Below are 14757 nucleotides of genomic sequence, written 5' to 3'. Positions count from 1 at the left end.
TAACATTGTATATCAATTAATTATATATATATTTACATTTAATGTTATATGAATATTGAATAACCAAGAAAAATATTTTTTTCTTTTATGACTTTATTGTGTTGTTAATGTCGAAATTCGATTATTATTGTTTAAATATCACAAAAAAATATTGCAAGAATGAGATCATATTATTCGGTTTCTTTGAGTATTTATTATTGTTTAATGCACATACAATTTAATAACTCTTCAATTGATTGAGATAGAATAAATGAACTTCAGTTTGCATAAAACAACAAAATAAGAAATAAATTATATATATAAAAAATAATATTTAATTGTTGATAGCTTTTAAAACAATCTTCTTATAAGTAGAGGTAAGATCCTTGAACATACCATTATCTTTAAATTTCACATGTAAATTTACATTAATTTAATGTTATTATGTAAAAATATTATAAAACAAAAATGAACTAGCATTTGAACTAACAAAAACTCCACAGGTGCTAAGGCAGAGGGGTGCAAAGGAGTCCAACTAAACTAAGATATTATATCACGAAAATAGGGTAAAATAATTTATTTTGCATATATAAAATTGTTGAAGGCCTTTGACATAAAAAAAATAAAAAAATCTTATGTATATTATATATATATAATGAAACATAGAGGTTTCGAGTTGCTTTGATCGATCTTACCAACAAAGAATTAGACTTTTCAACGATATATATCAAAGACGCTTAATGCAATAATATTTACGTACTCAATTAAAATGGTGGCAAACAATGATCTAGTTAATATCAAACTCCAAAATTAGGAAAATCACATTTAGTGTCATTAAATATACACGACTTTTCGCTCAAGTAACGGTTGAAACGAACGTAGGCTATGAGAGTCAATTAATATATTCCATCCTATTTCACGTGAATACTAAAAGAAATTCTCAGTGAACAAAATAAGATTCTCTCTTTCATTATGCAGTTCATCGACTATTACTTCATTTTCAGTTTTTTTGCTTCAATCTTATAATTAAGAATTCTATATTATTTGAATTAATTATGTTATTATAGACCTCTTTCAAACAAATTCAATTATTTTTTTCTAATTAACGAATGTTTAAACAAAACATCTTCTCTTCCTATTTCGTAACAAATACATCAATTCAATTCTGTGAAAAAGTGTATTGCTACTCAAAAACACCTATTTTGTTTTTAAAAATTAGGCCAAACACCTCAAAATTAGAGAATAAGCACTTCTTTAAAAAAACCTCTTTTTAACTTTCAAACAACTTGTAAAATAGACTATTAAAATATTTCAAGCAGTGAGTTTTGGAAACAAAGTTCTACCACTACTTAAAAAAAATAGCGATGGATAAATTCGATAGGTAAACATCATTTTTTTGTCACAAATCATATATTTAACAGCGAACTATCAAAAAAAATTGTTAGCTACAAGTAGGGGTGTTCACGGGTTGGTTTGGATCGATTATTGGTCAAAACCAAAACCAAACCAACATAATCGGTTTTAAAATTATCAAAACCAAATCAAACCAAATATAATATACATTTACCGGTTTGGTGGTTATCGGTTTCGGTTTGGTTTGGTTCGGTTATTCGGTTATTAACCATACACATAAATAAAAGAAACAATTCATTCAAAATGTGGAAAAAGTGACAACAATCCATTCAAAACAACAAAAAATAGTTAGAATGACTTAAATTACCGAACTTTCGATCACTGAATTTACTATCAATAAAACTTTAAAATTCACTATATTGGCCAAGAAGGAAGAGACAATAACATTTTTAATCCCACAAAGAATTATCATAGACACTCATATTACATGAAATCAATAAGATAAATTCTTCGCCTTGGGCATTCTTGCTTTCAATAAGTAAAGTATAAAGAAATTTTAATGAAAACATAAATAAGATCTTTAAAATTGTTTATAAAAATAATATATTAAGTATGTATATTAATAAAATATATGTATATAATTCATCGGTTCGGTTTGGTTATTTCTTCAATTTTTTCGAATAAAACCACAACCAAACCAAATACTACCGGTTTTCAAAAATCTAAAACCAAACCAAACCAAACCCAAATAAAATCGGTTTATTTTATCGGTTTGGTTTGGTTTTTCGGTTTTGGATCGGTTTTTATCCAAACCGTGAACACCCCTAGCTACAAGTAATTTAGTGATGAAGCATTACCCTAACGATTCATTGTTTCATGAATATGCAAAAGCTAGAAAATATCAAGGGTTTATAAGAACACTTACCAAAATTACTGTTTTCCAATAAATAAATCGGAAAATAATTTTACAAGTTACAATAATATATCATTCCTCTACAAAATACAAAAATATTAAAAACTACTCAACATTCACTGCAAATACCATCTTAACCTTATGAAAGCCATCTGACCATATTATAAATCCAAAATTGTAACCTTTCGATGCTTTCTTACCATCAAACGATACTTCAAACGAAATTTTCTTTATTTCTTTCACAAATTCAATCTTTCTTGGAGAAACCCTAACGATCAAACCGGGTGGACCAATAATCGAGGAAGTATACGTGGCATTTGGAGAACCAACATTCATCGCAACTCGTTTGACTCTCGAGACCCCATAATTTTGATCAAGTTTTTCTATAGAGATTGAAGGGTAATTCATGTGTGATATGAGTTCCTTTTTGCTAGTACTAGTACTATTTCTTGGACAATTAAAATTATTTTTCTTTGATACTATTAATCTAAGTTCTTTTTCTTTGTATCCATAATAACAAAGGAAGTTATAGTAATCAATCATGGTTGTTTCAAATATTAAGCCTGGATTTAGAGCTTTAATAGGGTTTAATTCACCAGCACCAATTTCATGTGGACTTGCATCAAGATTTGATGTATTTGTCAAGGGCTTTCTCAAATTATTGGATATTGTTGCTGCAGAGAAAAAAAAAACGAAAATGAAAATTCAGTTACTACGGAAAGGATTAGTTGAACACCTTTGGTCAAAAAATTATATCATTTATTTTTCTTATGTATATATTAAATTTTGATGAAATTTCTGATTTCGTCACTGGTCAGACTACATTTTTTGCATCAATAAGAAAAAAAGAATCGATCGAAAAACCTTTGATAATGTTATACGTTAGGAATTAAATTTCAATGAATTTTCAACAAGCCGTAACTCAATTTAATATGTAATACCTGTTGTCATTATAGCAGATTTGATCATTGGGAAGGTCCATGTTGGGTGAATTGATTTAATGAAGGCCATAGCTCCACTTACATGTGGACATGCCATTGATGTTCCTGATGTAATACCAAACAAAGATGATCCTTTTTCAGTATTTGGAATCATAGCTGATAAAATGCCAACACCAGGAGCTGTTATATCAGGCTGCACATACATCAAAAATTATATTTTAAACTCATAGTCAAGTTGTAACGCATAATTTATTAATCGAGTTTAACTTATATACATAGATGACGATATAACTAATTAATTAGAACCTTAAGAATATTCTCGGTAAGTGTGGCAGGTCCGCGTGAAGAAAAATCTGCGACTACTGGAGCTGGCTTAAATCTTCGGATCTCATTAGCCGGAAATATAGTCGCATGTGGATTTCTGTGATTTAGTGTAAATATTGAGTGCGAGTAAATTTTTTTGTTTTACGTAGTTTGTAAAAATGATAGATGAGTCTTACTGGGAGGAATTAATATATTGAAGAATTTTTGCCCCAGCTATTTTTCCAAATTCAGCAAATGGGAAATTGCCTGAATCAAATGGGGAACTTTTCTCTTGCTCATCAATTAAAATTACACCTTTTGCATTGGCATCTTGCACTACTAATTTCTTGATTAATCTTGATATTGACCAGCCATCATTCATACAAACAATTATTTTCCCAGCAACTTTTTTAGCATCAAGTGACCCTGGCATACAATTCCTGCACTTGCATATGCAATTTCACAGTCTGATGCACAAAACATTTCGCGATAACAAAGGATCAGAGATAAATTTTGAAAATAAGAAAAATACCTGGCTTGAGAAGTTAACGAGGGGTGGAAATGAACATTTTCACCAAATGCAAGGGGATAAGTTTTGGCGTGACCACTAGTATAGAAACTTATTCCTGTTCCCTATTGAAATTGAATAATAAAAGTACGTTAGGATAAACTTTAAATTCTAAATCCGCATCTACTCAACCTCATTGTGAAACTAAATAAACTCCATGTAGACACTTTATTGAGCTTTGTGTATCGCGAAGTCGAATTAATCTAATGCTCTGTTTACCTTCAAAGTGACATTGTTTCCCAGGGCAACATTGGACTGAAATTTTCTATCAATAGTAGAAGCAGCAACAGTGAAAATCCAAGGAGCAGAGTTGGTAACAGTGTAAGGATCAGGCCCTTCATTCCCACTAGAACAGACAACACCAATACCTCTTTCAGCAGCATGAAAAGCCCCTATTGCAATTGGATCATCCTTAAAATCAGTTTGAAAAACAAAACTTCTTCCAATAGATATTGAAATTATGTCAACTCCATCTTTAATTGCATCATCAATCGCTTTAAGTATCGCAGAACCTGCATCACAACGGTGTGATCTAGTGGTCAATAAAGTGAACGGACAATCCTGATGTCTCATGTTCAATTTTATTTTCATCACAGACAAAAAATATTAGGTGATTTCTTCATATCTATCCAAACCTAGGTGAATTAGTTCAAATGCGTGCAAATTGACCCAGACATTACGATTATCAAAAAATAAAAACAAACCTTGACAATATCCCTCTGAGCATGCTTTGTAAGTTGCTATCCTAGAAGAGGGTGAGCCTCCCCTAGCAATGCCACTTGCTAGGCCATAGTAAGTGGCATTAGGGACAAATGCACCTGCTGCAATTGAGGCTGTGTGTGTTCCATGCCCTACTCTGTCCCTTGGTGTTCCATTTGGTTTTGTAGTGTTTTTAGGTAATTTTGTGATGTTGGAATCTTGATCTTCAATATCGTAAAACCTTGCTCCAATCAATTTCCTACGATAGATTTAATTTGAAGAATGTTAATTAGGTAGAATTTTTATAGGGAATTTGGAGAAATTGTGCGACTCCAGGAGGGGGATTAACAAAATTTCGCGAGCATCACATATCCATATATTGAGATAGTTCACTATCTGAATATAATTTATCGAAATTTGCCTTATCGATAACGAGCTATTTGTTGATAGTGAAATAAAGTGATGACCTATTGCAGTTTGACTTGTGAAAGTCAAATCCTTCCATGCAAACTCCTTTCCATCTTGTTGGTACTTCTCCAATATGTTGGTCATCAAAACTAGGTGACTCTGGCCATATGCCTAAAAATAAATATATGCAACAATTTGATTAATGGAAAAAAGTACTCCTAATTTTTTTGTGCACCCAAAAGTTTTAAAAAATAATTATATTTGATAAAAATAACGTAACCTGTGTCAATAACTCCAATAATAACGTCATAATTAGAAGAAGCATGGTAATTGTAGTTGTTGGTAGAATAATAAGATCCCAAAAAATCCCAGGAACGTGTTGTATGAAGTTCAAGTATAGGATCTGGAAATACTGATACAACCTCTTCATAACCTGCTTCATTTTCCAATTAAATCGAGTTATTAGTCATGCTCCCAATAGAATTTTTTTTTCCATTCCAGTAGCTCAAAACTTGGCTAAATGGGCTAGTAATATAAAAAAAACTTAAAAATTATAGAGGAAATCGTGGAATAAATTTTGAACTATTCTCTTTAAATATTTTTTACATTATTATATGCAATTAAAAAGGAAAAAGAAAAGAATATTACCAGACAAAAGGGTGGCTTCTTGTTTAGTAAGCAAGGCACAAAAGCCCCTATAGGCATGATGAAATGAGTGCTTCACTGAGATTCTCTCACTTTCTTCACTGTCCCAAAAGTTAAACAATATTATTTTAGTTTGTTATGTTCATAAATAATACATTCTTTCACGTGTGTGTTTTATGTATAGTAGATATTAAATTCCTTTAGCTGATCTTCCTAAACGAAAATCCTGACTTCGTCACTGATCATTAAATTATACAAGTTGCTAGCTATTTCATGATCTTATAATTAGTAGGATGTCTAGATTTAATTAATCTAATGTACTAATTACTATATGTTTTGTTTCTTAATTTTTATTGCTTATTGTCTAACCAAATGAAGAGGAAAAAGAGTATAAAAGCAAGCATAGTATGTATATATATTAACCTTGGGATAATGGATGACAACATTTGTAGATGAGTTAATTCTGAAATTTCAACTGAGTCTCCGCTGTAATTCAAAGGACTACCCATATATACAATGTAAGGCTGCATACAATATAACTACGATTACAATAGGATGAAGAAATTAACAATTTGTTCAAATACTCAATTTTTTCACTCTCTAATATAATTAGTTTTGCCAAATTCTAAAAAAAAAGAGGAGAAAATTAATTACGTACCTTGGGAGTTTGATCATTTGATGCTATGCAAGAAGAGATCATAAGAAAGAATGTGGAGATAACAATAGGAGAAAAATAAAAGAGAAAAGCCATAGCATATAACTCATGCAAGTAATTAAATTCCTTAAGAAGAGAAGTATATATAGGCTTTTATATAGCTTGTTTTTTGTCTCATATTTTTTATATATTATATTTGTATGTGATTAAGTTAATCTTGCATGATTAGCTAATATTACTGCAATTAATTATTAAAATGATTAATCAAAAAGGGGGAAAAGTTGAAGTACATGACAAGCAAGCTCTTTAGCTCTATGCATGCACAAGTGTTTGTGTCATTTGGATACACCTCAAATTGTTAATATTCTTTGATCAGCCACCTAAGTGATTCCTTATTTCACTTTTAAGTACATAAAATATACTTGATTAATTTGTGACTCACGATCGATGTTGGTTGTGTTAGGCTTCGTTTTGTCTCACAAATTATCAGTATAAAAGAAATCTCACACAATTAATAATTGGCTTTGCATATTTTGTGCCTTTTCAAGATTAATGTCACATACATGTAATTACATGTGGTCACTGCTAATTTTGAAAGAAAAAAAGAGAAGAACCAAACACTTGAAATCGAAATAATTAATTCCTTGGAGAAGAACTCTTATAAGAATAAATGAAATGATTCACTTTACAGCTAGAGTATGGAAGTAGCTGAACATGCAAAATGCTCATACCATGTTCATCTCTGCCTAATTTGTTCCCTCATCTATAATCACAATTCACAAGTGGCTGGTGTTTTGTGATAGCACCCCAGGAAGGAATCAAATGTCAACTCAAAAAAACAAAATTACAGATTTGAGTTATACACAAAATAATACAGCAATTACCACCTAAAAAAACGCAATAAGTATTAATATGGATACACAAATGTTAACTAAATACTTGTCGACTGATGCAAAATTTGACCTCGAAAGAATTTTTTACTCTAATACAAGTAGTAACTAAATGACATATTTCGTGAATGGTTAACCATCAACTGAAAGACTCTTGAGGAAAATTACCAGGAAGAAATAAGGATAGAATAAGACTTATATAAAAAATATTACCACAACAAAGAAATCATTTCTCATGTGTTTGAATATGTTGATTCTCTCTTCTACAACTGCTAGCCCACCAAAGTGCTCAAAACCAACAGTGTCAAAATAAAAGGCGGGCAAGACGGGTATTTCTATGGTTTGTGCTTACTCCAAGAAACTTGGAATGATCCACGTCTTCATCATGCATCAACAATGAGACGAAAATAATCCACTCACTCGCCCCGAGGTCCTCCTGTCAGGTGCAAGCAGAAATGTATGGTAGGAGCTTGAGTTTGCAGTCAAATGGTTTGGATCAACTTACAATACATTAAACATTTGTGCTGGCCAATTTCGTTTTCTACCAAAAGGCCCAATTCCTGATAGCTCCATGGAAATGTCAATGCTTCGATGCTGAGCAGCACGAACTACACTGATCCGACATTGTATTTTCACTGCAGGGCAGGCATCAGTACCAACTGCTGCCATTTTATCAACATTTAGTGTTCCTGGGGATACCATTGCAATTGGTTCTGAGAAAGTGAGGATAGTCTGCGACCAGTGAGTGCTGGTAGTATGGGGAGATGTGGACAAGTTAGTTGGCTTTTCTTTACAGAATCTTTCTGTAAATCCAGTCTCAAACCAAACGACAATTCCATAACACCAGTTTGTTACAGGTTTTGAACCTGTAGACCCGTTTGCAGAAGTTTCTCCCTTCAGCTCCAGTTCAACCATTCCTGTAAAATCCATCTCCTCCAGCTTCATAGTCACCAGATCAAAGTTCTGTTCATAAAGTATACTAGATGTCAGCAAAATATTGTAAAACCTTAAAGAGATCTCTCTCAGCTTTTAATCTGTTCAATGAGTTGTCCTCTAGAAAAGCAAGTTTTCATGAGCCAAGGGATTTGTGGGGAAAAATGAAAATCTAGGGACACAATCATTCCAAGCAACAGTTGTCTTCACAGTTCACTCAATTCTCTCGTACACCACTTATTTCTCAAATAATTACATCTACATAACTATTTAATATTCAAAATAAAATTCATATAGCCTTCAAAAGCTCTCACTCGAACAATTTAATTGTGCTTGTTATAATCATAAGTGAATCCTAGAATCAAGTGGAAAGATGAGCATTAGGTAATAAAGTATTAAATTAAACAAACTTCAGGCTTGACATATAAGACTATCGTGATATCGCGTTTAAAACCTAAAAAGTTTGACAATGCCAATATACTGTAATGCAGACAACTGATACTAAAACAAGGACCCTGAGAGGTCAAAGTACTACACACAATTTTCATGCTTCTCCATGCAGATAAAAAGACAAACCTGGAGAACTTTTGAATTGGTTATTATATCACAACTGTCAATAACATCAACTATTGGAATTCTGGAAGCATCTTTAACGATTTCCTCGCCGATACAAGACATATTAAAGCCATAAACATTTTCCCAAAATGGAATGCTTGTACCACCTCTTCCAAACCCAGCAGCAAACTAGAAAAGAAATGTGGACACAGAAGTTAGCTCCAACATACAAACACATGATTTGTTAAACACATGCAAAAAAAGCTTGTTGAGGGTTACCATGGTTGCCGTGTCAGGAAGAACGGCACCTCCAGGCTTCAAAAATTGATCACGTGCATACAGGACAGAGCTGAGCATTGACTCATAAAGCAGGCAATAACCCATCCATTCACTCACTAACACATCAACACTGTGTGGCTGAACTTTCTGGGTACTCTTTAGCTCTTCAACCATTCCTTGAACCACTTCCATTACACCATTGCCTTGATCAGAACCTTCATTCTTGCTTCCAATCCGCAAAAGGTTATTGTCTTTAGCGATCTGTAATTAAAGTAAGTTCATAAAGTAATGGAGTTTAGTTAATAAAACTGGAGCTGCAAGTGAAGAGAAAATAGTTAAATTCGGAAAAGCAACGTGACAATTTGATAATGAGAGATTGTTGACCTGAGCTGCCACAGCTGCCATCTTTTCACTTGCTTCAACTGCAATCACCCTTGACGCACCTGCTTGGGCTGCAAAGAGACTAGAAACAGCATGAATCAGTTCTAATTGTTCGACTCCTCTTTAGATTTACAAGTTGAGATCTACTTCCTAATTGGTTGATTTCAAAAGAAACTACCAAGATGACAGTATCAGTGACCTGTTAGGCATTCTTTCGAAAAATCTTATCACCTGGGGTCTTCGCTCATGAATTCACGTGCAAATACTAAAATCAGTATTTGCAAGTTGAAGTTTGGCAATCAGTATTTGCAAATACACATTTCAATGCAAGTAATGGTTTTCACTCACAAAATTTCAACTTATTTCCAAGTGAAACTCATGTCCAAATACAACTTCAACTAACCAATTTTGTTTTTTCAACTTCAATTTCAAATGCCCTTTTATCAAACCCAATCAGACACTGTCCAAGTGCCAATCGAAAAGCATAAGGCTGAAAGAATGGTTAGTTGAAATTGAAATATGATTTCCTATGAATCCTTCCTCCTTGAGCCACTGATTTTCAATTTTCTTTTTTGATCAGGTAGAAGTATTTCATCAAAAAGCATCCAGAAGATGCAAGGATTACAAAAAAAAAGAGTTAGCTCCTGTACAAGTTATATCTCCTAGCAAAAACTAAAGGACTAAACATACACTAGTTTTTTTATGAGGTGTTGAAATACATACACTACTTGAAGCTCTAAGGATGGTTTTCTCACTCAAAAAACATACGGGTGTGCAGATAGAATAGGACAGCTAAGAGATCACTTGGTGGGTCAATCTCTACATACTTCCTCATACTAGTGCAAACCAAGGAAAAAAATATTTGAAATCAGTCTTGAAGAGATTTTCAAACGTTTTCTTCCTCTGTTTGCAAACTGCTCTTCCTGAATCCTGCTAGTGGCTCATCTAAAGATTGAAATAAAAAGATACACGTACGACTATTTCACCTTCTGGTTAAGGCAATAAGACTTAATTCTCCTTTCTTCAGCTTGGCGTAATGTAATATAAAAAAAAATAGATTCAGAGCTTATTGCTCGCCACTTTATGTTCTTTCAAGTCTAACTACCTCCTTTCATAGTTTTTAATATTTGTCTTTTCTTCCTCCATGATTTATCCCCTAAAAGTAGAACAAGAAATTCAGCCAAGGATTCAAGTGCTCACAAATGAAAGAGGCCTAGAAAGAATTTAAAGATCTTCAGAATATTGCATCAAATTAGTGGCTACACTGGTAAAAATGTAATGGGATAAAGTAAACATGAGCAAAACTCTTCTAACCTCAATATGCCAGTACCACAACCTACATCCATGACTACAGCACCTTTTAAGAGAGAAGGATTCTCCAGAATGGCTTGCCGATAAGCATCAGTTCTTACCTGCATAAGCCACAATATTTACAATCTTGTTACCAAATAATTCGGTGGTACCCTTTTTTCTTAAAAGAAGGCAAACATTATTATGTCCAGGCACAAAGAAGCAGAAATAGATTTTGACAATAATGTGAGTTCAATGAAGAACCTACATCAGCTTCACAACAATGTTTTGGAGGCAACAGCAGGAAATTTATGTTAATTAGATTTGAAAAGCTGGTGGAAGAAAATATTGCTTTAGCGCCAATTGAAGAGACTGGAAAGCAGTGTGGTTTAAAGTAGGGGTATAGATACTCAGGGTGATAGGCTATATACAATGTACTTCCTGATGAAGACAAGGGGCTAGGCTTTATACAATGGTTGAGTCTGGAGCATAGAATGCTTTGATGTATGACAGTTGCATTTTATTGGTGCTTCTTCTGTTCTAGTAAAATTAAATCCTGATCCAAAATAAGAAAATTCCAAGGATAAGTCAGCCGCAGAATAACTAGATTATTCTTATTCCCTTAGTTTGGTGAAGTATATTCACTTTGTCTTGACATAGGTAGCAGTTGATTCTTGTTTGACAAGAAATACAAGCAAAATTCATTCAAGTAAATATTGGCTTACGTAAACTAGTATACCACAAATAGAGATTGAAAAAGTCCTTAGCCTAACATGGGGAAAACAATTTGGTTGACTATATCTTCCACCATAACAAGATAGTTGCTAATACATCAAAAGTTGGGCCAAAGCAGCACCTAATAATTAAGCATAGAAAAGGTTTAATCAAGGGAAACTAGTTGTTCTACCTTACTAATTAAGTATGCACAACACTGATCAGGGTAGAACTTACCTTATCACTTATCATGTCCCTGTGGATACCATACGAACTATAACCACCAAAATAGTTTTTATTTACATCCTTGATCTTATTTGCTGCAACTTTTGCGATATATAAGCTGGAATCTAGGTCATTGTTGTTCCTATATGAAGAAACACCAGCTTCTGCAGAGACAATGCCATTGCTGAGAGTAGTATCCGTCATTGAAGCAGATTTCCCTCCACTAAGACTGGAGGCTGTAGGTTTGTTTTCTCCTGTTTCGAGAGTAAAATCATCCTCATCGATGCTAATTTGTTCAAGATCCTTAATTAACTCCTCTTTGTCAATAGGCATATTGTCCACATCATCTTCACCTTCATCATCTTCATCAAAGCTATACAAAAGTGCATCCTCGTTCACGAAAGGCTTCAAAAACTCATCATCATTCCAAGGAAACTGGCCATTATCAAAACTAGCAACTTCGTGCAAGTGATTCAGTAAATCTTCCTTTGACCGACAAACAATGCCACAACTCCAGCATTTGTTCGCAGCAACCTAATAGCAACATATATGTTATATGTATATGGAAAAAGGATTCAATTTATACAAAGTAAGAATTGAAATAAAACACACAAATCACTAACAGCTTGTTTGGATGGTTGTTACCTATTGTATTGTATCGTGTTCTTAGTTCAAATACAATATTTGTTTTGACTGTTACTTAAATTTTATTATATTGTATCATATCATTATCATTAAATCCTATTTTATCCTTTACCCTACCTTTTATACTAGCTCATGCAAAACGATACAATCTATCCAAACGGCACATTCATTAAAACAATAAAGTACAATACGATACATTATGTAACAACCATCCAAACAAGGTGTAAAGAGCAGGTTAGTTACCACTTTTACCAGATTACCAACTAATAAATGACCTGATTGTATAAATATTCTTAAACTCAGGGGAAAAAGGACATTAGTTTCAATTGAATTGCACGTGATAAATTAATCAAAGATTTGAAAAATAACATCTTTTTTAGCAATAAAGATGAGTTAAACGAATACCTTAGACCTAACATAATTAATTAGCTTAAAGCAGCCATAAAAATCCAAGGCAAACGTGTTCTTGAGAGTGTTGAAATGGAACCGATGTTCGGATGCGCAGTGCTCAAAGAGCGCATTACTGGAATCGTAAGTAGATTCACAGAACAAACAGAGTAATTTTGAGCTCATAGCCTCCTCTTCATCTTCTTCGTCTCCGTTTTCCCAATCGTCCCAGTTCTGGTCCTTATCTTCGTCTGAGTTATCACCTTCTACTTCCATATATACGGTGTTCGATTCCTCCATCGCCATGGGAAATTAGCAGAAATTACAAGCTCGGAATGGTAATGGTTCGTTTGGGAACTTGAGGAGAAGGCGAAGAATGAAAAATATGGTCTAAAACCCTTTAAAACCCTACTCTTTGTTGTTTGACTATTTTCTCCTTTATTAAAATTTAAATACAATCCCCTCCATTTATTTACTTTGAATATTCTTTTAAATGAATTATTTGTATAATAAATATTTCATATTTCTCTTAAGGGTCTGTAGGGGTATAGATTTTTTTTTTTCAAAACATTCTTTGATTATACATTTGAATGTTTTTTGGTTAGTTTGAAGATGAGGTTTTCAAGTTTGAAAATTGTATCAAGATAATTTATTTAAAATTAATTAAAAATCAAGTGAAATGTACATTTAAACATTATTTTTTAATTTTAAAAATTATTTTATTTCAAGTTTCAATTAAATTTATGTTCAAATGTCTACTTAGTGTATAAAATGAAGATAACAAAAGAGGATAATAAATTTTGAAATTTTATATATATTAAAAGCTTATCATACAAGAGGAGTTGCAACTCAAATAAACAGTTCAGTGCTAGTTATTAAAAACATCTTAATCATTTTAGCATCCTTTATAATGAGACGTTATAAAGGGTGAATATAATATGAGAACTAGTATTGAAAACAACGAAATCTACATCATTTTGGTTGAAAAAAATAAACAAGTTGATTATCGAGAAGGTCTTAGTTGTTGGGCAAAAGGTAATGAATGCTTCGAGAAGTTGACTGAGATAGTTACTCTAGTTTCCTACTTGACTAGTAGATCAGTAACGATGTTAGCCTCCCAATATATATATTGCACTTGTTGATCACTCACTAACGCCATCAAGTACCTAAAATTATTTATAATGTTAGCTACAGAAAATATGGATATCACTCATAGTTGTTGGAAATTGGTTATTACGTAAATTTTAGTCCTTATAGTAACGTTAGGAGTTTGACTTGCACGTTAGACAAATAAGAAAACATGGTACAAAAAATAATAATTTGCAATCCATAAGTCTCTTAAAGCTCAGAAGACTTTATCACTATCTCAAAAATATATTAAGTGATTTATCATGTCATTTATGTTATGTTTAAAATGGCTCGAGAGCAGAGAAAATTCAATTAAAAACGAATGCACATTTGTTGTTATTACTATTTACTGTGATTCTTAGGGAGATTTAATCAACTTACAAATTTCACAACTAATAAAACACGTCTTGACTTCTAATCTTCTAATGAAATAAGTATTGAATAATATAATATGTGATTGATATTTTTTGTTTACATAATAATAAATGCATAAATCATGCGGACATATAATATTATTTTAGCAGGCTCAGAATGTAGAATTAAAACGTGGGTATTAGGCTATTAGCAATAGAGTTTTTGGCTAAAAACATCCTTAAACTATACTTCAACTTAAACTACATCCTTAAATTGTCCTTCTTAACAAAAAACATTCTCCAAGTATTTAAAACTTAACAACATTCATCCCTCTATTTAAATTTATATTAAAAAAATAGTAAATTCCACACAAAAACATATGCAATTCATACTATTTCTCATAAAAAAAAAGGATAAGGGTCTGAAAAATATCTCAACTTTGGTCGGATTTGCTGTTGCGATACTAAACTTTCATGAGGACCTATTACCTCCCTAGACTATTTAATACCGTA

At 32.4% G+C, this 14757-nt stretch overlaps 2 protein-coding genes across 2 annotated transcripts; both read right to left on the bottom strand.

Moving 5' to 3' along the window:
* Positions 1–2293: 2293 nt before the first annotated feature.
* LOC102588236 (CO(2)-response secreted protease-like) lies at positions 2294–6552 on the bottom strand. Its single transcript, XM_006347789.2, has 12 exons — positions 6468–6552; positions 6233–6333; positions 5813–5910; positions 5445–5597; positions 5224–5335; positions 4762–5015; positions 4277–4569; positions 4022–4122; positions 3687–3929; positions 3493–3607; positions 3187–3379; positions 2294–2919 (listed from the first exon to the last, which is right to left on the bottom strand). The coding sequence occupies exons 1-12, from the start codon at positions 6507–6509 to the stop codon at positions 2351–2353; spliced, it is 2274 nt and encodes a 757-aa protein (XP_006347851.2). The 5' UTR covers positions 6510–6552; the 3' UTR covers positions 2294–2350.
* Positions 6553–7391: 839 nt separating this feature from the next.
* Positions 7392–13178, bottom strand: LOC102588349 (probable protein arginine N-methyltransferase 3). Its single transcript, XM_006347611.2, has 7 exons — positions 12782–13178; positions 11744–12265; positions 10817–10914; positions 9506–9584; positions 9122–9382; positions 8864–9031; positions 7392–8317 (listed from the first exon to the last, which is right to left on the bottom strand). Exons 1-7 carry the CDS (start codon positions 13067–13069, stop codon positions 7856–7858), a joined length of 1878 nt encoding a protein of 625 aa, XP_006347673.1. The 5' UTR covers positions 13070–13178; the 3' UTR covers positions 7392–7855.
* Between the last annotated feature and the right edge of the window lie 1579 nt (positions 13179–14757).

This window comes from Solanum tuberosum, unplaced genomic scaffold (genome assembly GCF_000226075.1).
Source record: "Solanum tuberosum cultivar DM 1-3 516 R44 unplaced genomic scaffold, SolTub_3.0 scf00092, whole genome shotgun sequence".
In the NCBI taxonomy this organism is placed as follows: domain Eukaryota; kingdom Viridiplantae; phylum Streptophyta; class Magnoliopsida; order Solanales; family Solanaceae; genus Solanum; species Solanum tuberosum.
The sequence above is the reverse complement of the archived record's forward strand: the minus strand, read 5'-3'. Positions and strand labels throughout refer to the sequence as shown.